Source organism: Erythrolamprus reginae, chromosome 2 (genome assembly GCF_031021105.1).
Source record: "Erythrolamprus reginae isolate rEryReg1 chromosome 2, rEryReg1.hap1, whole genome shotgun sequence".
Taxonomy (NCBI): Eukaryota; Metazoa; Chordata; class Lepidosauria; order Squamata; family Dipsadidae; genus Erythrolamprus; species Erythrolamprus reginae.
The window spans coordinates 12,888,513-12,916,333 of NC_091951.1; the positions used below are offsets into that span (position 1 = coordinate 12,888,513).

A 27,821-nucleotide genomic window follows, 5' to 3' on the forward strand; every position below is an offset into this window, starting at 1 on the left:
ACACTTCCAAGGCCGGAGAAGATGGCCTTATTTCAAGGAGGGGAGGGGGTCCCCCTATCCAGTCTAGTGGCAGATACCCCCCCCCCAGGGAGAGAGGAGACCCCAAAACAGCCTGGCCTCAAATGAAACTATAAAGTCCTTTCAAAAGGAGGGCAGAAGAGAGGTCCTATTGGTCGTTGCCTAGCAACAGAGCAAACATTCTGGTGACTTGACAGTTGGCTGCAGCCTGTGTAAGAGATTGGCCTGGCTTCCTTCTCTTTGCTGGAAACAGATTTTACCTCAGTAGTGTCTGAGTTTCACTCTTGGACCTGCTGAAGACCTGGAACTGGCTCTTCGACCGAGTGAACGGGCAGTGGCACGAGACTCTCCTCCGAACCAATGGTAAAGTGAAACCCATGACTGCTTTAGAGCAAATAAACAACTCTTGTGTGCTCTTCTGTAAAAAAAAAAAACACACACACACACACACTTTGAAGGCAAGGTTTTATTTTGGTTGATGTTCTTGGGGACATTGCTGACTCTGTGACCAGAAAATAAATCTCATATTATAGGACTTCAATTTAAGTGCAGTCGGGGCTGCCTGGGATTCTGGGCTTCATGAGTAACATTTTAAAGGGGGATTTTGCACTTTTAAGAAGAGAGGCTGGATCTCCTTTAAAACAAAAATTAAGGAAGTGTGTTTTTCTCTCCTTAGTCAAGGCTGGTTTTTTTTATGGGAGAACTTTCTTTCTTAGCAGCTACACAACAGAAAGTGTCTTCTGGAAGACCTGGGATACATTTGCAAGCATTAAGCAAATACACATTTATCTGGAAAAGGGATTACGTAGACCATATGGTTTGGCAGTTGTGAAATGCCATCGAGAATCGTTGTTCTGTATTGTTCAAGCTTCGCATTTAATCCATTTTATTTTTATTTTATTTATTTATTTTGTCCAATACACAATAATACACAATGAAGGTTACATAGGATATAGTAGAGAAGAAATACGAGATATAAGAGAGACTATAGGACAGGGGACGGAAGGCACTCTAGTGCGCTTATGGACGCCCCTTACTGACCTCTTAGGAATCTGGAGAGATCAACCGTGGACAGTCTAAGGGTAAAATGTTGGGGTTAGGGGATGGTACTACAGAGTTCGGTAATGAGTTCCATGCTTCGACAACCCGATTACTAAAGTCATATTTTTTACAGTCAAGTTTGGAGCGGTTAATATGAAGCTTGAACCTGTTGTGGGCTCTTGTGTTGTTGTGGTTGAAGCTGAAGTAGTCTTTGACAGGCAGGACATTGCAGTATACGATCTTGTGGGCAATACTTAGATTTTATTGTTGTTTGAATATTGTTTTTTAAAAATTTGGGCTCCTGTTGCAGGTTCTTTTAACCTTTTACTCAGTTTGGTGGACTGGAGACGCATAAGAAATGGCATAAGGTTTCCTGCCTGAGCAAAGGGTTGGACTAGAAGACCTCTACGTTCTCTTCCAATGCTGTTATTCTATAAAAGCTAACAACATAGTTCCCTACACAACACACAGATACACCCACACCCACCCAATACCGTTACTACTCATGTTTTTCCACAGCTACTCCTACCTACAATACTCCTTGTAAATAATGTTAGAGGAAAAAAATCCCCTTCTAACTGCATTACTTTCACACAAAAATACACACCCTCAGTTGCTTCACACCACAACTTCAGATGTGGGGGAGAGAACCATGTGCCATGCTGCCTTAGATCACATTATCAGTCTAACAGGCAATGTTGTTCTGATGTGCGCAAGGAGAGGCCTTGAACAGACAGGACAAAAACAGTACAGCTGGTAGCAACTTTCTGGGCAGACTGCTCTCTCTCTCAGCCCTCTTTGCTTTGCCTGGATTGATTGATTGATTGATTGATTGATTGGATTTCTATGAATTTCTTGGAGCTTCCAATTTTCAGGTGGGCAAAGAAGCCCCTTTGTGAAGGGAAAAGCATCTCTCTCAAATTCAGGGCCCAATTTCTTATCCGCTCCAGGCCAAAGTCCGGGTGCCTGAGTTTGGAGGCAACCGCAGGGCCTGCCTAAAGAATCTCTCTTTGAAAGACTGTGCAGAGTTACAAATGCTGCCTTTAGTCCCTAAAATGGCGGAAGGCTCCCTACAGTCGACTTAAAATGGCTGACTGCCAATGGGATCCAAGGCAACGTGGCCCATGGTTCTCTCCCCCCATCTGAAGCTGACAAAGTGCCAGTCCCTCAATGCCTCCAGGAGTGTCACAAAGTCATGCATGCATTTGCAGCCTGTGTTCAGCAATTTGTGAAAACATTGTGCAGCTTCAGCAGCTCCTCTGCTCAAGGAAGGAGAAAAACCATCCAGCATGTTGAGTCCTGTCGTGTTCCCATTGTTCTCTATTTACGTTGCCTCCAAAGTGAAAACTCAGCAAAAGGAAAAATGTAGTATTAAAATCAACTACATCTCTTCTTAGTCAGTGGTGGTCTTTGGAAGGTGGAAGGAAGACGGCAGCACTTGGTGCCTTCTTGGCTGAAAAAAATAAAGGTGGGTTGGGAGATAATATCCCTTATTGGCTACAAAAGCAAATGTCACTTGTCTATCACCTCCCAAGGAATAATATTGTGTGTTCTTTTCAACAACATGGAATACAAATAATAACCTTACAGCCTCAATCTTTTACTTTTGCAAACTTAATATCTATTAGCCATTTCTATAACAAGAAATATTTCTGATCAACAAAATTCAAAGTCGATGTATCATATTTTTCTAGCTTCAGCACAAAATCCGGAAGTGGTTTCCAAGCGGAAATAAAGTTGGATGTATTATTTTCTTTGATTAAAGCCCTTAATCTGGCTACTCTCACTACTGTCAATAATAACAATGAAGTTATATTGGTCTTTTCAAGTTCTTTCTCCAGTACTCTTAAAAGAAAATACTCTGGTTTAATTTTTATATTTCTTTTGAGAATCTTCTATATTAAAATATAAACCTTATTTTAATATTTTTTAAATATGCAATTGTGAACAAAGCATTTTATTACTAATGAACTAGAAGGAACCATTTGACACTGTAATGTTGTCCAATTGCAAGTTCACCAGTTCCTTGAAATCCTCAAGCTCATCCACACAACCAGATTTTAAAGGACTTCTGGGAGGACATTAAAGGTGGCTAGAAAAGGCCCATCTCCTGGATCTCACTACATGGGAGTCCTTAACGTAGCCACACCATACCTCTTCTGCTAGAGCGGATGGGGGGATGGATGTAATCCGGAAGAAGAGATCTCATTCCACCCAAAGCTTTAAAGGCCAAAAATAGCATCAGCAACAGGGGGCGGGGAAGCTGGTTTTGCCCTCGGCCTTGAATTATGGGTGTGGGCACTCACACATGCGAGATAGCTCTTTCGGCACCCAAGAAAAAAAAAGATTAGCCCTCATTGGCTCAGTGCTTCAACAGAATTTGAGACTCATGGGATGGTTTTTTTAACTCTCCACCCCACACCCCACACCAGCATTCTAAGTGACAGGAGAAACTGCAAATCAGCAGGGGGCGCCATTCTCCAGCTGATTCCTGTTTCCGGAAATTCTTAGGGCCTTGCTGAAAATCTTTTGAAAGATTTTCAAAGATTTATATTCTTTTATGTTCTATATTTTATATTCTAGGGCTATTAAGCTATCCCCTCCTCTTCTCCACAGACAGGGCCTAATTTCCACTCTGTACATGCTCTGTGGAAAGGTGACTGCATAGGAAATGTAAAATCAACTGAATTTGCTAATCATAATAATGTGTAATCGGAAGAGGGAGTCCACAGAGAGGGGCGGCATAGAAGTAAAAATAAACAAAAAAACAAATAAATAATAACTAAATAAATAATTTTAGTCCAAGGAGTCTCCAGAAGAACCGGCAAAGGAGAGAGCAGCCATCTTCATTTATGGCGGGAAAAGAGAGGAGTTTGTAGCTTCCAAAAGATTCATTACACTAGATGAAATAGGGAATTTATATACTGTACTGTATTTGATACCTCTGACATTTCACATAGAAAGACATACTCTCTTTCAAGATTCCACAAAAAAGCCTTTGAGCATTTTTATCCATAGAGAAGATCATTTGGGGTGTCTGAGGTAAAACACAGACTCACAGGGCTGGAAAGCATCTCAGAGATCATCTAGTCCAACCCTCAAATCCAGGCACAAGACCTAATACCATCCCTGTGTAACAGTTCTCCAGTCTGTTTTTGAAAACTTCCAGTGATGGAGCTCTCACAATTCCTGGATGTCAGTTATTCCACTGAGTAATTGTTCTCACTGTTAGGAAATTTCTCCTTCGTTCTAGGTTGGATCTCTCTTTCACAAGCTTCCACCCGTTGCTCCCTGTCCTGCTGCCTTGTGCTTTGGAGAAGAGGTCGATCCCTTCTTCTCTGGGGAAGCCCCTCAAGTGATGGAAGACCGTTATTATGACACATACACCCACCACCCCAAATTCTTCTGTTGGATAGGCTGGGCCTCCCTAGTTCTCTCAATGGTTCTCCATCCCATTCAACCTTCCTTTGTCGTCTTTGTGGCTCCTCTCTGCACTCTTTCCAGGGCCTCAGCATCTTTTTTGGATCGTGGAGACCAGAACTGGACCAGCATCCCATGGGGTGGGGGGTGACTCACTAGTGCAGGATAAACCAGGATGATCCTTTCTCGGGTTCTCTTGATGTTGTTGCTGCTCTGTTGACACCAAGACTGCAATGCTTTTTGGCAGCTCCACCTGATCCCCCACTGCGAGGGTCTCCCCTCCCTCTCGCCCCCCCCCCCCCACAGGCCCAGGGAAACCGCTTGCTTTTCCCAGTTCCTCCCACCAGTTCTGCCCCTCCCCCCAAGAGGCGGAATCCCTGGAAGGGGATTTCCTGATTGAACTTTCGCTTTCCTCTCTGGCCCGTTGCGCCTGGACGTCTGCCAAGCAACAATGACGACATGGGGACTCCTTTTTTCTATTGGCTGAGCTTGCCCAATCGCCGCCTTTTCCTGGATTGTTGCATTGCTGGTCACAAGGGCCAAGTCCTTGTTTGCCTGCGATTTTTCTGGAGGGCGGAGCGGGGGTTCAGGATCGGGGCAGGATGGCTCTGCGCAATGCGCCCTTCTGGCTTCTGGTGCTGCTGGCGGTCGCCCTCCAGGACAGCTGCGATGGTGAGTCCCTCTGGGGCCTTCGGGGGTTCCGGCCCCTTTTTCTTCCTCCCCTAAAAAAGTTGATTCCCAGAAATAAAATCCTGATTCGGTCCTCTTTCTAGTCCGCTCCCCCTCTGGCCACTTTGAGATTCGGTGCCAAAGAGTTGAGGGGATTCCGTTCCCTCTGCCCCCCCACCGCCCCCAGGAGAGCCCGCTCTGGGAACAGGACAAGGTGGCCCCTCCAGAGGTCAGTCAAGTCTATCTGGGCGCCCGAAGAGCAGTTCTTGCCCTCCCCCAAAGTGGAGGTTGTCGGAAAGTGGTATTTGCAGGTGATCAGGTCAGATGAAGAACTTCCTGGCTGCCTCCGTCCAACCCCACCGCCTGGATCCCCTGTCCTGCCTTGGGAGGGGCTTTGTGGCTCTTTGGGGATTCTGGTGCTGGGAAGACCCGGCTGGTTTCTCTAATCGGATCCGTGTCTTGGCAGATGGTGGTGTAGTGGATCGATCGGGCTAATGTTGTCCTGTGAATACAGCAGGATAAGAGTCTGGAGAGAAGCGGTTCTTAATAATCTTCCTCAAATTGCCTCCTTCCTGATTGTCTCTCCTGATCCCCGCCATCACTTGGTCCTAAAATGAACCCCAATATCCCCAGAGCTTTTCTTGGGGGGGTGATGGGACAGGCAGAGATATGCCCCCCAAGAGTTTCCTTCTCCCACTTCAGAAGCTCCCAACATGGGACAGTTCGCAAAATTAAAAAATGTTTACAATGTATTTGTCAGGCCTCCTGACAGAATAACAGTGATAGGGAATGGGAGGAGTGAGAGAGAGAGAGAGAGAGAGAGAGAGAGAGAGGTGGGAACTACAGCACATTCTTTGTGCAGAGCCATAGATCGACTGTACAAGGAGAAGCTACCATTCATTCCCTTCGCCGGATTGGTACATGTGATGCACTTGTGGGGGTAAGAATGAACTTTAACCTAAAAATGAATCAAGGAAGTGAAATTCAGTGCTGATATTATCATGGCAGAATCCAGACATGGCTCTGATAATAAATGGAACTTTCCACAGCAGTGGAATTTAATTTATTTTTTCAGGTGCTACCTGGTTCACTGACAGTATTATTTATTCTTTAATAACGGGGAACGTGGGGTGTTCCTGGCTGCTTGCTCTGAAAAATTGTCAATATAGCAACTTTTCAAAAGACATTTTAAAAGGTTGAGAGAAATTTAAGGATGAAATAAGCTGCTTGGAGGTAAAAGGAGACAAGACCTCTGGGTGGGGACCATGAAATGAGCCGCTTGCTTGGACACAGACAGGCCCAAACTCACCAGCCGTTCCTGACTGGAGGCACATTCATGATTGTGAGGATGCCAAACCTATGCAAACCTGTGTTACAGTTACGTGTCATTTCTAACTTGAGGAAGATTCAGGGTTGTGAGTTACATTCACACGTTTCTCCTCTCAGGCAGACTTCAGCCTTGCTCATTGCTCAGCCCCACAAGGGGAAGAATCGGGTTCTGGATCATGGAGGGTCCAATCTGATCCCTTTGGATTCTGAAATCTCCCCAGAGCTGGAAGTGGATCTGGGGATCCCCAAAGGTTCTGAGCAGCCCCTGGGATTGTGGGGAGGAGCAGGAAGAAGGAGGCCCAGGCCTTTGCCTTGAACTGGGAAGGACTGGGAGACCATACTGGAGGGAATGGGCAGAGGGACTGTTTATTTCCTGTGTAGACGCAGGTTCTGCCCAAATAAGTCCCATGAATGATCCTGAAAGTGATCTTTAAAATATTTGGTGCTCTGGAAGAACTTTTGCCCTGAAGAGCTTTCAGAATAGACACCAACAAAGGGGCCTTGGAGATTTCCCAGGTGTTTCTGGGGTGAGGGGAATTCTGGGAGTTGTAGTCCACACTGAAGCCCAAGTGGCTGAGTTAGAGAAACTCTCAGTTAAGACTTGAAAGTCGCTGGTGGATAATTGAGATCACCGACAGCTTCTGCACCAGAGACAAATTCCTTGTTTGTCCAATAAAGAATTCTATTCTGTTCCACTTTATATCCTATTTTATTCTTATTCCTATACACACCGTCCTCCCAAGTTGGCTGACAAAGTTCAGGATCAGCTTGAAAAGAGGAAAAGTGTCAGATAAATTGAGATTCAGCATAAATCTGTTGCCTTTCTAGCACCTGGGAATTATGGCTTCTGACACTAATTGGGTGGCTGGAATTCTCTATTTATTCTCTCTTGGGATAATCCCAGGTTTTCTGTGGCACAGCAAGAGCACCAGCACTTAGGCTTATATATCTAGTCCCCGACTTGCAACCATAACTGACCCCAGAATTTATGTTGCTAAGTGAGAAATTTGTGCGTTTTGCCTCAATTTATGACATTTGTTAAGGAAATCATTGTAGTTGTTAGACTGGTAACATGGTTTTTAAGTGAATCTTCTTCTCCATTGAGTGGTTGTCAGAAGTTGCAAAAGGAGATCACATGATCCCCAGGACACTGTGACCGTGATAAATATAATTGATCATGTAAAAAACATGGGGAGGCTACAGTGGTCGTAAGTGTGAAAAATCACCATCAGTTAGTTTTTTCACTGATGTTGTAACTTTGAACAGTCACTAAGTGAACTTTTGGAAGTAGAGGACGACCTGTAGTCCACTTAATGGTGTTTCTAAGCCCACTCAAAGCTCTTCAAAATTTCAGCCTTTTGCCCCAACAATCTGAGTCCTCATTTTACGGGAAGGAATCGACCTTGAGCAGGTCAGGATTGAACTCCTGGCTATGGGCAGAATTAGCCTGCAATGCTGCATTTTAACCACAGGACCTCCATGGCTCAAGGTGTGGGCCCCAGTGAGTCCCGGGTTCAAAGCCAAGTCCTGTTCAGATGCCTGAACTCTGGGACGGGAGGGGGAATTTCCCAGTCGGGGGGTGGGGGTGGGTGAGGGGGAAAATGCTCCCTTCACTCCCCCCTTTGCCTCCCCATAACTCATGTACCATGCCGCCTTGATTGCATCAGCGGAATCCCGCCCGGCCGCTCTGTTTAGGGTGACCCGCTCCCTTCTTAACCAGGGGGGAGTTGGGGAGCCCTTGCAGAGTAGTGCCGAGGAGTTTAACACGTTTTTCGCTGATAAAGTCGCTCAGATCCGGGCCGACCTCGACTCCAATTGTAAAACAGAGTCGACTGACAATGAGTCAGTCGAGGTGACTGGGGCACGTACTTGTCCACCTGTCTGGGAGGGGTTTGATCTGGTGACACCTGATGAAGTGGACAAGGCCATTGGAGCTGTGAGTTCCGCCACCTGTTTACTGGATCCGTGTCCCTCCTGGTTGGTCTCCGCCAGCAGGGAGGTGACACGGAGCCGGGCCCAGGAGATTACCAACGCTTCCTTGGGGAGGGGAGTTTTTCCATCACTCTATAAAGAAGCGCTTGTGCGCCCCCTCCTCAAGAAGCCTTCCCTGGACCCAGCCGTACTCAACAACTATCGTCCAGTCTCCAACCTTCCCTTCATGGGGAAGGTTGTCGAGAAGGTGGTGGCACTCCAGCTCCAGCGGTCCTTGGAAGAAGCCGATTATCTAGGTCCCCAGCAGTCGGGCTTCAGACCCGGTTACAGCACGGAAACCGCTTTGGTCGCGTTGATGGATGATCTCTGGCGGGCCCGGGACAGGGGTTTATCCTCTGTCCTGGTGCTCCTCGATCTCTCAGCGGCTTTCGATACCATCGACCATGGTATCCTTCTGCACCGGTTGGAGGGGTTGGGGGTGGGAGGCACTGTGCTTCAGTGGTTCTCCTCCTACCTCTCTGGCCGGTCGCAGTCGGTGTTAGTGGGGGGTCAGAGGTCGACTCCGAGGTCTCTCCCTTGTGGGGTGCCTCAGGGGTCGGTCCTCTCCCCCTTGCTATTTAACATCTACATGAAACCGCTGGGTGAGATCATCCAAGGACATGGGGTGAGGTATCATCAATATGCCGATGATACCCAGCTTTACATCTCCACCCCATGCCCAGTCAACGAAGCGGTGGAAGTGATGTGCCGGTGCCTGGAGGCTGTTGGGGCCTGGATGGGTGTCAACAGACTCCAGCTCAACCCGGATAAGACGGAGTGGCTGTGGGTTTTGCCTCCCAAGGACAATCCCATCTGTCCGTCCATTACCCTGGGGGGGGAATTACTGACCCCCTCAGAGAGGGTCCGCAACTTGGGCGTCCTCCTCGATCCACAGCTCACATTAGAGAACCATCTTTCAGCTGTGGCGAGGGGGGCGTTTGCCCAGGTCCGCCTGGTGCACCAGTTGCGGCCCTATCTGGACCGGGACTCATTGCTCACAGTCACTCATGCCCTCATCACCTCGAGGTTCGACTACTGTAATGCTCTCTACATGGGGCTACCTTTGAAAAGTGTTCGGTTTGGGGAGGCTTCCGGTTTGGTGGAGATCGCGGCAGGACGTGTCTGGCAGGGCTCTGCCAGGCGAATCCTTTCTACCCCCTCCGAAGGTCGCATTTGCGATCGGATCGGGCCCGGATGGCCCGATCCATGAACAGGGGGCTCTCCTCTGCCCGAGGACCCATCGCCAGGACTCCGGAGGCAGCGGTTCGCCCCGCAGCTTCGGAGACGGGAGAACCGCTCCTCTCCCATTAAGAGGACCGGCCAGCGCTTTCTCCCCTCACCCAGCGGGAAGAATAAATATCAAAGAAGCGAAAGTATAAATATCTACTTCTACATTGAAAAAGAATATAGCAGAGAAAAGACTTAAGGTAAAAATCTCCATTGTGTTTCGTGTTTAAAGCCAGAAGATCGTAAAAGTTCTAAGTAAAAGTTTTTGTTTTCTCTAGGGCGAAAGTGAAAGTTTTTTCTTGTTTAAACTCATCCGCAAATAACAGCCGGATCTAATTTTTTTTTCCTTTTCACTTTTACTTTTCCATCTTGAACGTGAACTTTGGAATCTATAAAATAATTTTCTGACCTTATGGTTTAACAAAATAGTTTAAATTTGACAATGACTATTTAGAAAATTTTAACTGCTAAAGGAAATTCCTACTGATGATCAGAATTTGTTGTTGATAGATTTTTAAAATCATAATGTTCTGGACTTAATTTTTGAAGCGGAGGAACACAGTCTTGCTGCCTTTTTTTTTTCTCTTCTGCTGCTCCTTTTTACAATATGAAATAACTCAATAATTATGAACTAAATGGAATCTAGAAGAGATTGAAATCACTTCTTTTTTGGATTACTTATTGTTGGATTAACCTATTTGGAATACTTGCTGAGCCTTTTGGATTATTTGCTGACACCTTTTGGATTATTTGCTGAGAACTCTTTGGTTTAACATCTGCCTGCTGCACGGAAATTAACTTGACTCCATCTTGGGATCTGTTTCTTTGTTCCTGTCTTGAATTTGGAAAATAAACTGACTTCATTTTGAACACAAACAAGCTTTGGATTTGTTTTACCCTTTGAGATTTGGATTTACATCTCTATTTCCTAGCAAAACTACAGGATTTATAAGAAGAACTTAAGTATACAATACTGTTATAGTGTCTTTGAATAATTATTTGTTGTTGTTTTTTTTCCTGATTTTTCTTTGACTTTCTTCCCTATTCTTGGACATTTCTATTACTTGAAGAAGTTTTGGTTTGAATTATATGCATTGTTAATAAACCTTGGGTTCCTGCTCTATTCTAAATAGTTGAATTAAAATATTACCCCCCTTCCTTTTCTTTTTGAACAGCTCTTTTTACTTCATTTTTTTCCCCTTCTCTCTCTTCTTCCCTCCCCCTAAAGTTCCCCCTCCAACTTTTTTTCTTTTGTTTTCTATATATAGTTGATATTCTTTCTCTTCTTTTACTTTTTGTCTTCTTCTTACTTGAAAAGGCTAATACCTGTTCTTTTTTTCTGTGGCACTAAATAATAATATCTCTTTTTCCTTTTCTTTCTTCTCCCTTTTTTTTTTTGAATTCTGTTATTAATTGCATTGTTATTGAATTGGTATAGCCATATTATAAGGGAAACAAAATACATTGAACAGATTTGGAATTTATAGTAATTTTTTTTCCTTTTCACTACATATAAAATTGAAATTAACCTTAAAATTTGAAATAGTGGATTCCAATTTGATAATGTCCCATACCTCAACCCTGGTTAAAACAACAAAAAAACAAACTACACCAACTACCCTATCTCCACAAGTGTCACCGCATTCTTCTCCTTCGCATCAAGTGTTAACCATGTCTACTAAAGACAAAGACAAAGACAAAACAATGCAGTCTAATCTTGCAACCATACATGAGACTTTGAACACTTTGAAGGACTTCATGGTCAAATCACAAGGAGACGCCACCCAACAAAGAGAGGCCATAAAGGAGGAGGCAACACAGCAAAGAGAAGCCATAAAGGAGGAGGCAACACAACAAAGAGAAGCCATAAAAGCTGACTTGGCAGAATTTAAAGTGGAGATGGCCCAAATGAAAGCTGATATGGGTGAGATGAAAGACCAGATAAAGCAGATCCAACAAACACTTCAAGAAAGTGACGACCGAGTTAAAAAAGTTGAAGAACAATCTGATAAAAATGAGAAAAGAATGGATTATCTTGAAGGGAGAGCCGATGAGAGATACAGAAGATATGATGAATCTATTATCCAGCTGGAGATGCAACGAGCTTCGTACGGACTTCGATTTCAGAATATAAAAGAGGAAAAAGATGAAGATTTAAAAGTGACTATGGCGGAAATTATTGGAGGTATACTTCAAGAGGACCCCATAGCTTTACAGAGAGAAATCGATGAAGTTTACAGAATCTCGAATAGCTATATCCGTCGGCACAACCTCCCAAGAGAGATACATATTAAGTTTACAAGAAAGGCGTTGCGAGATGAGATACTTCATTATTCAAGAAACTCCCCGCCCCAACGTCAGGGAGTAGAAATAAAGATACTAAAGCAAGTTCCAAGAAGTGTCAGAGAAAACAGAAGAGATTATCACTTTCTAACTAAAATTTTGATCAAAGAAAACATTACTTACCGTTGGCTTATTCCACAAGGACTCTCTCTGACATGGCGTTCTACAAGGTACAAACTGGAAAACGTAGAACAAGCCATGTACTTTCTTGAACAGAGCGGTTTGGGCCACTCCGACCACGCAAGCAACCAACAAGTGGTCCAACTACAACTAGTTCAACAGCAACCAGGGGAAAAATTACCAACTCAGCAAGAAGAAAACTTGGGGGCAACTGCCCAAGTAATAGAGCAGGACCAAGGTGCTAGAAGAGTTCAACCTCAGCGAGAAACCAAAAAACCCATTAAATGACAACGAATAAAGACTTAAAAATCTTTTCCGTAAATGTTAATGGACTCAACGAACCAAGAAAAAGGAAGCAAATTTTTTCTAAAATTAGAAACCAAAATGTTCAGATTGCAATATTACAAGAAGTTCATATTAAAAAAGATAACCAAAAATTACTGTTGAATCCCAAAATTGGAAAAATGTACGCTGCATTAGCAGACCAAAAAAAAAGAGGTGTAGTGATGTATGTCAAGAACTCTATAAATTCCAAACAAATATATAAGGATAAAGAGGGTAGGATATTGATTGTACAAGTAGATATTGAACCTAGACCTCTAGTGGTTGTTTCTATTTATGCTCCCAATGAAGACCAAATGACATTTTATAAAAATTTACACCAAATAATAATAGACTTAGCTATTGATAATTTATTGATAATAGGTGATTTCAATGCTATCGCGAATAGACAATTAGACCACTCAGGAGGGGGAGGCAATAAAAAAAGGGGAAAAGGAAAAAAAACAAGAAGAAATTTGCTACCTAGTACTTTTCAAAAAATGAAAGCGGAATTATTACTAAGCGACATTTGGAGGGAAAGACACCCTCACAAAAGGCAATTTACCTTTTACTCCAATCCTCACAAAATTTGGACGAGAATTGACATGTTATGGGCACCAAAAATGGTGGCAGAACAAATAAGAGAGGTCGAGATAGACGTTAATACATGGGCTGATCATAACCCAATAGTGGTCTATATGACGATGAATAATAAACAGAACAACTGGCGGATGAATAGGTATATATTAAACGATAAGAAATATAAGGATTGGATTGAAAAGGAATTAAAAATATTTTTTGAAATTAATAAAACATCAGACACTACTCCACAGAACTTATGGGATACAGTTAAAGCGTATATAAGAGGTTTAACAATATCCTATACAGCAAAACACAATAAGGAAAAGAAATTAGAGTACTTACAATTAACAAATGAACTAAAACAATTAGAATCCTTATCGCAGCAACACATTAAGAACAGAGATCTAAAGACAGAAATAAATGTAATCAAACATAAAATTAGAGTTATAGAACAAAACCAACTAATCGAAAAGATCAAAAGAGCAAAGCAACAATATTTTGAACATGCAAATAAACCTGGCAGATGGCTAGCGTATAAACTTAGAAAACAGAGTCAATCAAAATTAATCCAAAAATTAGAAGATAAAGATGGTAAAATAAAATATGACACAGAAGGTAAGGCAGACATTGTGTATAATTTTTATAAAGAACTATATGCCAAAGATCATGTTATTGAAGATGAAGTTTTTAACTATTTAGAGGCTTCAAATTTACCACAAATAACAGAAGATCAACAGGCCACCATGGATGGACCAATAACAATGGAGGAATTCTTAACAACAATTAAAAAACAGAAAAGTAACAAGGCCACAGGCCCAGATGCCATACCTGCAGAATGGTACAAGATAGACAACGAAATAATAAGAAACCATATGTTAGAAATTTTTAATCTATGTAGACTTGAGGGAAAAATCCCCAAATCTTGGTCAGAATCACTGACAACCTTAATACATAAACAGGGTACAGAACCAGAAAAAATTAAAAATTATAGGCCTATATCATTATTAAATGTAGATTATAAGATCTTTATTGCCATTTATGCAGAGAGACTCAAAAGAGTTATAAATGGAATAATACACCAAGACCAAAATGGGTTTCTTCCAGGGAGACAAATTAAAAATAATATTAGAACTGTAATAAATATACTAGAGTACTATGAACAACACCCAGACAAGACGGCATCTTTAATGTTTTTGGACGCTCAAAAAGCCTTCGACAACGTTAATTGGATATTTATAAAAATGCAATTAAATAAAATGAGATTTGGCCCAAAATTTGTTAACCTAATAGATACCATATATTCAAAACAAACAACGAATATAATATTGAATAACAGTCAGTTACCAACACTTGACATAAACAAGGGAGTTCGCCAAGGATGTCCTATATCACCATTGTTATTTATTATGACCCTTGAAACCTTATTAATTAAAATAAGAGCGGACCCCAAAATAAAAGGTTTAACCGTAGGAGATGAAACCTACAAACTCCAGGCCTTTGCAGACGATCTAATGTTTGTAATTGAAGAACCGACTACAACAGTTCCTACCTTACTACAAACCATTGAACAATATGGAAACGTAGCAGGTTTAAAGATAAACAAAAGTAAAACACATTACTTGACCAAAAATATGAATAAAACACTAGAAACTAAATTAGAAAGTATTTCTGGAATAAAGACTGTAAAAAAGGTAAAATATTTAGGAATAAATTTAACAGCGAAAACAATAACATTAAAAAATGATAATTATATGAAATTACTAGCAGAAATTAAAAAAGACTTAGCAATGTGGAATAATTTGAAAATATCTTTCTTAGGAAGAATTGCAACAATCAAGATGAACATTTTACCCAAGGTCTTATTTCTTTTTCAGACAATACCAATAAACCCAGGGGGTATCTTTTTAAAAACTTTAACAAACTTAGTTAAAAAATTTATATGGCAAGGTAAAAAAGCAAGGATAAAAATAAACTGTTTAGAAGATATTAAAGAAAGAGGAGGATTTGGCCTTCCAAATTGGAAACTATATTATCAGGCCGCTGCATTAACATGGCTTAGAGATTGGATAACTTTAGATAATAAAAGAACACTTGACCTAGAAGGATATGATTTAATGCTTGGATGGCACGCATTTTTATGGTATGATAAGGACAAAAACCATTCATATTTTAAAAGGCATACATTAAGGAAATACTTACTAGAAGTATGGAAAGACATAAAGAAAAATCATTTTTTAAGCATCCCAGACTGGCTAGCTCCTTTAGAAGCAATAACACATCCAAAGTCTATAAAGGATAAGAAAATAACTTATAGATATAAAGAACTATTAAATGATCAGATGAAGCTTAAATCTAGAATTGAATTACAAGAAGAAGGGATAATAATAGATTGGTGGCACTATGCCCAGATCCGATCTAGATACCAGAAGGATAAAACTCTTTACATTTTTAATAAAAGTAAGAATCCTTTAACTATTTTAATTACCACTAATTCAACAAAAATGATAGGGAAAATATATAAATTACTTATTGCTCATAAAAATATAGAGTTGACTTTAAAAGATACTATGATAAGATGGTGTAGAAATATTGGCAAGGAAATAGATATAGACACATGGGAGAAAGTATGGATTAACAATTGGAAAATGACTAAATCAGTTTCCTTAAAAGAAAATCAAATTAAAATGTTTTATAGATGGCATCTCCCACCAAATAGGATAGCAAAAATGTTTCCCAAAACATCTCCAATATGCTGGAAATGTAAGAAGGATATAGGAACTTATTATCATCAATGGTGGACATGTGGTAAAGCAAAAATATATTGGAAAATGATTGGAAAAATATTAAAAGAAATAATAAAGCAAGATATAGACAACACCCCGGAATTTTACTTACTAGGTGTCACAAATCAGACCTATAAGAAAGAAATTTTTTATTTAATTATACACATATTAACTGCGGCTAGAATAATATATGCGCAAAATTGGAAAGGGGAGGAAATCCCCAAGGAAGAAGAGGTCATAGCCAAAATATTAGACTGCGCTGAAATGGATATGATGACAAGAAGATTAAACGATCAAGAGGATACTAAATTCTATGAAACATGGAACAATGTTTATAAATGGATAGATAAGAAAAAATAAGATATATCTTTAGTTGTTTTTCTTTCTGTATTAGTTTTTACCTAGGTGATAATATTAATATTAGTTTAAAAGGACTTTTTGACGATTATGATATAGTAGTGTATGTATGTATAAGTATAAGTAACATACCAAGATCCTCGATGTACAATAGTTGAATTTAGTTTTATTGTTTGGATTGCAGGTTTGACACTATTTTACTATAGTAATTAGGACTATATTAAAGGTTTTTTTTTGGTAATTATGTTATACTAACCCTACTTAACACTCACATCAAGATCTGCAAAACTTCAACTCAAATTTATTAACTTTTCTTACTATAATAGTTAATATATATTTAATTATGTATTCTTTTTCTATATTTGAATATATACTTTCATAAGAAGCGGGGGAAATATACCCCCACTTTATGTTTATTGTTTGTATGTATTTGTTTGTTTTTATGAAAAATAATAAAAAAAAATTGGAAAAAAAAATTAAAAAAAGAAAAGAAAAAAGAAAAGTGTTCGGAAACTTCAGATCGTGCAGAATGCAGCTGCGAGAGCAGTCATGGGCCTACCCAGGTATGCCCATGTTTCACCATCACTCCGCAGTCTGCATTGGCTGCCGATCAGTTTCCGGTCACAATTCAAAGTGTTGGTTATGACCTTTAAAGCCCTTCATGGCACTGGACCAGAATATCTCCGAGACCGCCTTCTGTCGCACGAATCCCAGCGACCGATTAGGTCCCACAGAGTGGGCCTCCTCCGGGTCCCGTCAACTAAACAATGTCGGTTGGCGGGCCCCAGGGGGAGAGCCTTCTCTGTGGCGGCACCAACTCTCTGGAACCAACTCCCCCCGGAGATCAGAACTGCCCCTACTCTTCCTGCCTTCCGTAAACTCCTGAAAACCCACCTTTGCCGTCAGGCATGGGGAAACTAAACATCTTCCCCTGGGCACGTTGAATTTATATATGGTATGCTTGTGTGTGTGTATGTTAGTATAGGGGTTTTTCTTAAATTTATAATATTTTAATTAAATTGGATTATGTATTGGATTGTCTTTTCACTTGTTGTGAGCCGCCCCGAGTTTTCGGAGAGGGGCGGCATACAAATCCAAATAATAAATAAATAAATAAATAAATAGGCAAAGAGTTTGGGTTTCCTATAAGGATCCCAGGGCCTCTGGTCTCACACCAAATCCCCCCTCCCTTCCCCCATTTTATAAAATCCCCCCCTCAAATCTGCACCTATTCACAATCCGTGTTGGGTCTCACTGAAGTCAGAATGTTATTTTTTTCCTCTTGGGGGGACCAGATGGGGATGGAGCCCCCCTTCTTCCTGTGGGGCCCCTGCAGCCTCCTTGGGGCAGAGACTGAGCAATGCAGAAGGGGGGGGAGGGAGGCCTTGCTGGAAGGGGGGGAAACAATAGAATAGAATAGAATAGAATTTTTATTGGCCAAGTGTGATTGGACACACAAGGAATTTATCTTGGTGCATATGCTCTCAATGTACATAAAATAAAATATACATTTGTCAAGAATCATGTGATACAACACTTAATGATTGTCATAGGGGTCAAATAAGCAATGAAGAAGCAATATTAATAAAAATCTTAGGATATACGCAACAAGTTACAGTCATACAGTTGGAGGGAAGGACATAATATTTGGGGATCCTGCTCTCTCTCTGTCTCTGCTTTCCCTTCCTTTCCTCTCTGCCCCCCCCAACCATTCAGACCCTCTAGAGAAGATGCTCCTTTGCCTCTCGGTCACTCCCTCTTTCCACCCTCTACTTTATTTCTCTCTCCCTTCATCTTCTCTTCTTCTTCTTCCTTCTTTCCAGACCTGGGAATGGGGCCTTCTGTGCCCCATAGAGCATCAAGGTCCTTGACTGAAGCCCCCTAACTCTGCCCCTCTGGGTACCTTCCAGGCGCCTTCTCCCACTCCCTGAAGTATTTCATCACCTCCACCTCGGAGCCCAGTCAGGGGCTGCCCCACTTTGTCTCTCTGGGGTTTGTGGACGGTCAGGCCATTGATCACTATGACAGCAACAGCTGGAGGATGAAGCCTCGAGTCTCCTGGATGGAGAAGATGGAGGAGGATGATCCCCAATACTGGGACAGAGAGACCCAGATATTACGTGGCACTGAGGAGATATTCAGAGAAGGCCTGGAGACTCTGAGGAATCGGTACAATCAGAGCGAAGGTGAGTGATGGGTCGGGTGGCTCCTCTGGCCCCTCTGGTCAGTTTAGTTCAACTGTATCTCCAGGTGGTTTTCCCCTTAGATTTGAGAGTTCCTGGCGTCCTTCCTCCCTCTCAAGCCCAAACAGGAGTGGAAACATTTCAGGATTTCCTTTTGGTTTTTTCAAGCATTCAGTTTTCTTTTAAATCCAAGAATCTGGTCACTTGAAGTCTAAGTATCTTCTCCAGGGCTTTGCAAAGACTGTGGACTTCAAGCTCATTTCAAAGGCCAATAACCATTCAGGTGTCCAGATCAGACTGGGCCACTTGCTGCTGTTGCTAAGGAAAATATTCCTTTGTGGCCCTTCAAGGCTTCATTCCCACATTGCACCAAACCATGGTTTGTTTCTGGTTAGCCCAAAGTGGGAACCAGCCCTTGTGACTTGATGCTATTTGTGAATATGGCCCAAGAGTTATGGTCACAGGGATCCCTGCAAGCTTTTATGTAGATCAACCAGATCCTCTTGGAGACCACCAGATTCTCCGTCCCTCTTTGCAGCCGCAGATCCAGGCTCCTGTTCCCTCTCTGGGATCCCTTCCTTTCCCCCCAGAGGAACAGCAGAAAGAAAGATGGAAGGATCTCCGCCCCTCTGTTTCTTTCCCCCCCCCTCCTTCTCTCCGTCTCCCTTGGGATCCTCTGCTGCCTTTTCCAGATTCCCTTTTCCTGGGAAGGTTCAGGGATTCTGTCCAGGGGGGAGGGGAATGCAGGGAGGGAGGGGGAGGGAGGGAGGGGAGGAGGGATGTTAGGGATGGGGGCTTTCATTCCCTTGGACTCTAGGGAGGAAATGGGGGTGTCAGTGCCTCTGTCAAAGTCCCTGCAGGAAGGGGGGCAGCTCTGTCTGTCTTCAGGACTACGGAAACCATCCTCTCTTTTCTTTCAGGCCTTCACACATTGCAGATGAGGTATGGCTGTGAGCTCCGGAGAGATGGGAGCAAAGGGGGGTATTGGCAGTATGGCTATGATGGGAGGACCTTCCTCACCTTCGACAAGGAGACCCTCACTTGGGTGGCTCCCGACCCCCAGGCCCAGATCAGCCAGAGGAAATGGGACGCTTTACCAGGAAGGAATCGGTATTTCAAGGCCTACCTGGAGGAGGAATGTTTTGACTGGATAAAGAAGTTCCTGTCGCATGGGAATGAGACGCTGCTGAGGACAGGTGAGAATCTGAATGGAGACTGGACTTTCCTCCTTTATGGCCGGATCTCTTGGACACATTCAGCCCCTTTGAGTCCCTGGTCTCCCTAGTGGGAATCCCCCCCACCTTCCAGCCTCTCTCCAGGACACGGGAAGCCCTGATTGGTTCTCACTACCAGGCAGCCATTCAGTGGACCAGGAAATGCAGCCTCTGTCCAGCAGGTGTCTGGGTGGGTCAGGCAGGAAAAGCCCTTGAGGGTGTCCAGTTCACTGCCCACAATGAGGGAATCATTTGGGGCCATTCAGTGAAACCCCCATTAGCCAAACTGTAGTCGAGACTGCTGGGCAGCCTTAATTTCCCCCCATTAACTCTGCTTCTCCGCACATCCCACAGGGGGCTCCCTCCCTGCCTTGCACCTGATGGTCCACTCTTTTGGAAAATCTCTTTTCCAAATTGATCTCTCCTCCCCTTAAAATCCCTTGGAAAGAGGCCTGGAGCAGCCTCAGATTCAGGGGAGCAGAAGAGGATGCAGAAAGTAGAGAGAATCTTCTGTGTTGTGGCTGTTTTGAGAGGGACCTTAAGAGACCATCTCCACTCTCCCTCCCCTGAAGGGAGCAGCCCAAGATCAGCCAGAGTTCAAAGCAGACAGAGAGGAATTTCCTTGGACCCTCAATTTGCTGCCGGGGGTTTTTCAGGCTGAGTCCCTGGGAAGGACTCAAAATCAGGAGTTCTTCTGGTTGAGCGTTTTCCAGGTTCGGAGCATTTCCCAAAACCCCTTGAGATGCTTCAGGTGTGGAGGGGGAAATAGGGGGAGAGTTTCCTGCCCCTGATTTTCTCACCCACCTTTCAGTCTCTGGAGGGGCTCAGAGTCAATTCCGGTGTTTCCGCAGAGCCTCCAGTGGTGACGATGAGCAGCAGGACAGAGGTGGAGGATGGGATGGAGACGCACGTCTGCCGGGTCCATGGCTTCTACCCCGGGGAGATCGATGCCTCCTGGACGAGGGACGGGGAGGTCTGGCTGCAGGACACCTTCCATGGGTTTCTGGCCCCCAACGCGGATGGGACCTACCACTACTGGATCAGCATCCAGATCGACCCCAAAGAGAGGAGCCACTATCGGTGCCACGTGGAGCATGATGGCCTGCAGGATCCTCTGGACTTGGAGCTGAAGGGTGAGAGGCTGCAGGGAGGGAAAGGCTGGGCTCTTGGGCAGCCTCGAGGGGGGTGGGAGAGAAATCTGACCCCAGATGTGTCCAGATGTGAACATACCTGAGCTTTAATCCATTGGTTTTCCCATTGTTTGAGGTTGGTGAAGCTGCAGGGACCAGACCCTAGAACTGATTTCAGGGGATATAAAGGAAACTACAGAATCCCATCACAATACTTGGCTGATCCTGATGAAATGCCCTTAGATCCTCTCTTAGGCCTCCCCTGGTTCTTCCTCCCAGCAGAAAAGCAGCAGTTATGCTGAGCACCAGAAATAGATTTGCTTTTGTTTACAATTCCTAAAGTGGAAGAATCAGGAGGAGTCTGGTAGCCCCTTTTCTGAAGGCAAATTTTGGCTGGACTGATGGACATCAGGAGTCAGAAAAGGGGCTCCCAAGTCTGAGCTTTTTCCCATCAGAGACTGACAGGGTTTCCTGCTCTAAAGGTCAAAAGGTCACTCTGTGTTGCTTCTCTAAGAAAGAACTTGCACATTATTTTATGATATGTGAATTTCTGAGGCTCAGCATAAAACCCAAGGGAAAATCCCCCTCTCAAAGAACTCTGCATATGCTCAGAAGTTTCCCTATCGTACATTGGATTCCCAAATTTCCAAAATTCAAATTGAAATCCAATTTTTTAATTGATGATTGTCACCATGATACAGGAAATATTCAAATTTAATTGCTCTTTCTCCCAATTCAGATCCCACCGATTCAAAATCCAACCTTTGGCTCATCATTATTGGCTGTGTTGTGGCTGCTCTGGTTGTGGTGGGTGTGATTGCTGGGATCGTGGTATTCATCAGTAAGTATTTTTTGTTGGTGGTGGTGTGATGGAAGGAACAAGGAGAGATTCCCCCCAAGTCTTTCCCTTTGGGGAGCTCCTTCTGGGCTTCTTTCTGTCCTGTTGTCCCAGCCCTCTTGGGGAGCATCTGAGATCTCAGCCTCTTGCTGGGACTCCAGTCTTGGTTCAGCTGAGTCTGAGATTCAGGCAGTCTGAGGTTCTTCTGAGTTGGGAAGAGGCCTCCCAGTTCCTCTGTCCCTCTCAAAGGCTTTGATCAAAGAGCAGCAGAGAAGGATTTCCATGGGAACCTCCCTCCCCTCCCAGCTGCTTCCCCCAATTCCCCTCCATCCATCTCGGAGGCAGCAGGTCTCTCTTGGGGCAAATCAGGAGATACATCTGTATTTTGAAGATCTTTCTGTCTTTATTGATGGGACAGGGTGACTGTGAAATACCTCCTGGGGTTCTTCCTCTTACTGAGGGAGAGATTGAACGATCTCTGGTGGATTTTTTTTTTAGCTTTAATAAATTTTCTCCTTGCAGACAGACGTCAAGAAGACTACAATGCAGTCCCAAGTGCGTAAATATTCCTCCTTCCATGTTATCTCCAACTTAGAAGAGGCCTCATAGGCACCATCACTTGAGGATTGTGTGTGTGTGTGTGTGTGTGTTTAAGCACAAAAGCAAATCATGAAGCTGTATAGTTGTGCTATTTCCTCCTAAGAACTAAGCTGGGGAAGGAGGCCCCCTTTCCATAAGAGCCAGGCTGATATTGGGAGTGAAGATCCAGGACAAGAAACCCCCCAGAGGATGAGACGATCCACCTGGGTGAAAAGTTTGCTCTGAGTGAGAAGCTGCTCTGGTTTCCAAGTAGGAGGAACTTGCAGAATCCACTTTCCTTGCACTGGTTTGTTCCTGCGGAGGAGAAGGGGAACTCTCCCTGTTGGATTTCCAGGCACTTTCATCCAGGCAGGGAAGGCAGCCCACAGTCTGCATGGAGGAGCCTGGGCCCCTTTGAGGGAAAGCCCTTCATTCCTTGGTGGGAAATAGGAAAACCACTGGCAATGCCGTGATCCCCAATGGTTAGAGACTCTTCAGGTGGCATAGCTGAGACCTGGCTGATTCTGGAAGTGGGGAGAGTCTCCTCTCAGAGATGCGTCCAGCTGGGTTGAGGGTTTGGCACCAGCCGGTCTCCAGGGCCAAGGGCAGGTGGGATGGCAGTGGTCCTCTGAGTCTCTTTTGCCCTTTAAGGGTTTTGATCCCCAGGTTTCTGGTTGTGATTCCCTGTTTCTGAATCTGGGCTCAAGAGATCAGTTGGGCTTGTTAATACTGTACCAGCCTCCTTGATGCATGGCCACCTCCCTGCCTGAGTGCTGGAGACCATCTCAGGGTTGGCATGAAGTTGCCCCAGGATTCTGGTCCTAGGAGTCTTCAATCTGCCATCCCTGGGTGTGGTCTCAGAAGCGGCCCAGAAGTTCATGTTCACCATGGTGGACATGGGCCTTTTCCAGATCATCTTGGGCCCAACTTGGGACAGTGGTCACACACCATATATGATCTTGTTGTCGGAGCAATGGCAATGTGATCTGGTGGAGGAATCTAGGTTATAATGAAATGTTTTAAATATTTTATACGGCATTTGTTGATTTTTATTGCAAGCTTCCTGGAGTCACCTTGGAGAGATGGATGTCATAGAAGTGAAATCATGAAATAAATGAACAGGCTGGTCTCCTCTGAGAGATTCATGAGGCTGCAGAGGTTTAATGGTGAAGAGAGAGAAGAGGATCAGGCCAAAGCATTCCTGTTCCTGTGTCCATTCCCTTTCTGTCCTCTCACTCTGTGTCTCTCTCTCCAATGCAGGGAGGAACCAGGCCATTTAGCAGCCCCTTCGCAGGTGAGTGACCCCAATGGGGGCTGTATGGAGTTGTCCCTTCCCCCTCCCACTTTTCCCTCATTCAGTCAATTCTGAAGAAGGTGAGGGTCGCTGTTTCTTCCCAGGCAGCGCTTGGATCAACTGCGGGGGAAATGTAGAGTAGAACAGAGAGGAAGGTAGGAGAGCCGGCCAATCCTTGCGAGAGAGGGAGCTGTAAAGAAATGGGGGGGAGAAAATGAGGAGGCTAAGAGAGATGGTAACTAAACTTCCTCGCAAAGTTTTCAGCGCTGCGAAAACTAAATTGCGCGGCCCCAAACCAGATGGAAGAAACTTGCCTCCCCGCCATCCTCAGAGCCTGCAGCACTCGTTTTGCTCCTCTTTAGTTGATAGACTGACCTCCTTCTAAACCGCGCCTTCATCGCCTGCGCTTTGCTGAGGACCGGAGTTCGGTGGCTCAATCCCCATGAGTGAAGGGGAAGGAAAGGAATCTCCCCCGGTTCCCTACTGGCATTCAGAGACCCCCCCCACACCACCCAAAAAAGAGTCAGCCACCCTGGCCAAGTGGAGAGCGCTCTGGATTCCTCCCTTCATGGTGTGGAATTCTCACGCGGGCCCTTCTGCCGTCCGTCACAAATTTTCCGCTCTCTTCTTCTTCCTAAGCGGTTGGCAGGGAGGCGTCGGGAAGGCTCTGCGGAGATTGAAGGTGGGAGGAATTAAAGCCAGCTCCTTTGGGCACCTTGAAGGGACTCCCCCAGAGGAAGCGGGTGCCAGGGAGTGTTGTCTGAGGCTGAAGCCCCAGTCCCTGCAACGGCCGGGATCCCCCGCCTCCGGACTGTCGGTGCAAGCAAAAAGAGGTGGGGGATCCCGCCGGCGGCAGCAAGCAAAAGGGAAATCCCGGAAGCGGCAGTCACAAGTCAGAGAAATCCTTGCGGCAGTAAGAGAGTGCATGGGGAGTAAGAGAGCGCACACACCTGGGCTCGGATTCGTAAGTAGAAAATGGTCAGAAGTAGAGGCAAAGAAATCTGAAACACTGAGTTCGCATCTCAAAATGTTCGTCAGTAAAGACATTCGTAAGTAGAGGTACCACTTGGCCTAATTGGTTTTCCAGCTTTGTTCCTGACTACAGTCCACTCTTCATACAATCTTCATGCCCACCTGGACAGGAAATCTTCTATCGTCCCCTGCATCAAGCAAGTGTTCCACAGGGCAACCTATCCTGACCCTCCAGCTATAGCATCCCATGTTTCCCTATTTCCAATGTAGAAATTCAATTCAGTTCTGCTGGGTCCTGGCATAAAATGACTCCTGCCCCACTTGGCTGTTTTTGGACCAGAAAGGATTTGGGAGGAATCCATTGCTCCCCTCAGTGAGTAAGGTCACTTCCTTCCACTGGCTTAACTCCCATTCGGCAGTTTTCAGACTCTGGGAGGACCTCTGCTTGTTTCCAGAGTTATGGGCCAGGGATGAAATTCAGCAGGTTCTGATGGGTTCTGGAGAACCGGTAGCAAAAATTTTGAGGAGTTAAGAGAACTGGCAAATACAATCCCTGGCTGGTCTCAAAGTCAGGTGGGAATGGAGATTTTGCAGTTTCCTTCCTCTGTCCTGCCCACCAAGCCAGACCCACAGAAGGTCCTGTGCTTTGGCCTGACCTCCTAGAGTGGCCCAAACTGCTTTGTATGGCTTGTCATAGCTTTGTAATACAGTATAGTTTCTAAATTTGTGTTGTTATTTGTGATTGTTAATGGGCTTTTGCTGATTGACAGGTTTTAGAGAAGAGTTCATAGTGAATTGGAGTGAGAAATAGGAGGAAGAGTAGCTGGTTTTACTGTAAGAGAGAATGATAAACTGTAAATCTTCATCAGAATTGCTTGGATTGAAAGGGGAGGGTTTTTTCTGTCCCTTATTTTTCTGTGTGTAAGTGCCATTTATGTTTTTCAGAGTTTAGAAAATGGAACAGGAACCTTCCTCCATCATCAAGTGCTGAACAGAGATAGTTTTTTCTGCTGGCAACAAACAGCTGATTTTGCCACCAAAGCTGGTTATTTGGTGGCTTTGCTCCTTGTTTTTTAAAGGGGAAACTAGAAATGACCCAAGATGATCTTCGGACAATCATGCACAGACAGAGAAGAGAGGGGGCTGGATGCCTGCAATTTTTATTATTGAGTGATCAGAAGATCTAATCTCTCGCCATCCTTTGCCTTCAGCTGCTCAACTTTCTTAAGCACATCTGGGTTTTAACAGCACTTCTTGAACCTTTTCAATCACCTGATTCATGACTAGTTGTCTTTTGAACTATTTTATAATAATAACAATAATAATTTATTGGATTTGTATGCCGCCCCTCTCCGCACTCAGGGCAGCTAACAACAATAATAAACACAACATGTACAATCCAATAATAAAAAACAACTAAAACCCCCTATTATAAAACCAAACATACACACAAACATACCATGCATAACTTGTAATGGCCTAGGGGGAAGGAATATCTCAACTCCCCCATGCCTGGCGGTATAAATGAGTCTTGAGTAGTTTACGAAAGACAGGGAGGGTGGGGGCAATTCTAATCTCCGGGGGGAGTTGGTTCCAGAGGGCCGGGGCCGCCACAGAGAAGGCTCTTCCCCTGGGGCCCGCCAAATGACATTGTTTAGTCGATGGGACCTGGAGAAGGCCAACTCTGTGGGACCTTATCAGTCGCTGGGATTCGTGCGGAAGCAGGCGGTTCCGGAGGTAATCTGGTCCATTGCCATGTAGGGCTTTAAAGGTCATGACCAACACTTTGAATTGTGACCGGAAACTGATCGGCAACCAATGCAAGCCACGGAGTGTTGAAGAAACGTGGGCGAATCTTGGAAGCCCCATGATGGCTCTTGCGGCTGCGTTCTGCACGATCTGAAGTTTCCGAACACTTTTCAGAGGTAGCCCCATGTAGGGAGCGTTGCAGTAATCGAACCTCGAGGTGATGAGGGCATGAGTGACTGTGAGCAATGACTCCCTGTCCAAATAGGGCCGCAACTGGTGCACCAGGCGAACCTGGGCAAACGTCCTCCTCACCACAGCCGAAAGTTGATGTTCCAATGTCAGCTTTGGATCGAGGAGGACGCCCAAGTTGCGAACCCTCTCTGAGGGGGTCAGTAGTCCCCCCCCCAGGGTAATGGACGGACAGATGGAATTGCCCTTGGGAGGCAAGACCCACAGCCACTCCGTCTTGTCTGGGTTGAGTTTGAGTTTGTTGACACCCATCCAGGCCCCAACAGCCTCCAGGCACCGGCACATCACTTCCACTGCTTCGTTGACGACATGGGGTGGAGATGTATAACTGGGTATAATGCCTAATTTGACTTTTATAACATTTTTTCTGCTCTGTTGTTGTTTACCATTAAATTCAAAATTATTCTTTTTAACCCTAAGGAATTTGTGGTGGATGTATATTTACACAATATTATTCTATACAGTAAATCTGGCCCTTTCTAATTTTTTTTAAAAGACTGTCAATATTTCTCCCTTATTTTTTTAATGGGAAAATCTCGCTCTTATTTTTTTCTACCCAGGAGTAAAAAGATAATTTCCCTGTGGAAGCTGTTGCTTATCTGCTTCTCTTGCCTGTGAAGAGAAAACTAAAAGTGTTCTTCATGTCTTCGAAAGAAGATAAATTATTTAGGGAGATAATTGAAATAAGAATGCCCACTTATGTGATAAAAAGGATACAAAACACAATTTTAATCACATGCTATAAGAGCAACAATATTATACATATGGAGAAAAATAAGGAGTAACCATTATGTAGAAATACCCAGGTGGCTTTCAATAATTGAGGCATTGAGACATCCCAACACAGTAGATATGACAAAGAAGATAAGTTAAGATGATTTATTAGACTCAGAAGGACTCTTGGAGATCAGACAAAAAGTAGAAGAGGAAGGGAAAAGTATGGATTGGCTAACATACAAAATAGATATAAATCAGACCTGGTAAAATTTGGTATAGCTAAGAAATATAATTTAATAGATAAAATACTGATTGGACCAGATACAGTATTAAATTTATAACAAAAATATATAATAATCTTTTATATTATGATAACATTGAGGAAACAGTAAAAAAGAATATTTTAGCCCGGATGAAAAATTTTGGCTACACAATCCAATTAGAAGATTGGGAAAAAATATGGAAGGAACATTATAAATTGACTTTATCAGTGGCATATAAAGAAAATTTATGTAAATGTTCTATCAGTGGCATTATGCCCCAGTGAGATTAGCTAAAATTTGTCCGAATATAGATCCAAAATGCTGAAAAGTGTAAAACCAGTCATGGAACATTTTACCATTTATGGTGGACATGTCCAGCAATTAGGATATTTTGGAATATGATCAGTAATTGGATAAAGGAAATGACAGAATATGAATTAGAATTAAAGCCA

The 27,821-nt window shown here is 43.8% G+C and overlaps 1 protein-coding gene across 3 annotated transcripts; it reads left to right on the top strand.

The window, feature by feature from the left end:
- Nucleotides 1–5,045: 5,045 nt before the first annotated feature.
- On the top strand, nt 5,046–26,808 carry LOC139159735 (major histocompatibility complex class I-related gene protein-like). Of its 3 annotated transcripts, none has more exons than XR_011557828.1 (8): nt 5,046–5,151; nt 18,092–18,367; nt 19,285–19,560; nt 20,430–20,711; nt 21,448–21,549; nt 22,069–22,101; nt 23,185–23,419; nt 25,337–26,808. XR_011557828.1 is itself a non-coding variant. In XM_070737094.1 (8 exons), exons 1-7 carry the CDS (start codon nt 5,082–5,084, stop codon nt 23,403–23,405), a joined length of 1,059 nt encoding a protein of 352 aa, XP_070593195.1. In that variant the 5' UTR covers nt 5,046–5,081; the 3' UTR covers nt 23,406–23,419; nt 25,337–26,808. The 3 variants fall into 3 exon arrangements, 1 of the variants encoding a protein (XP_070593195.1); XM_070737094.1 differs by having other exon boundaries at nt 23,386–23,419; XR_011557829.1 differs by having other exon boundaries at nt 5,051–5,151; nt 18,005–18,367.
- Nucleotides 26,809–27,821: the final 1,013 nt, after the last annotated feature.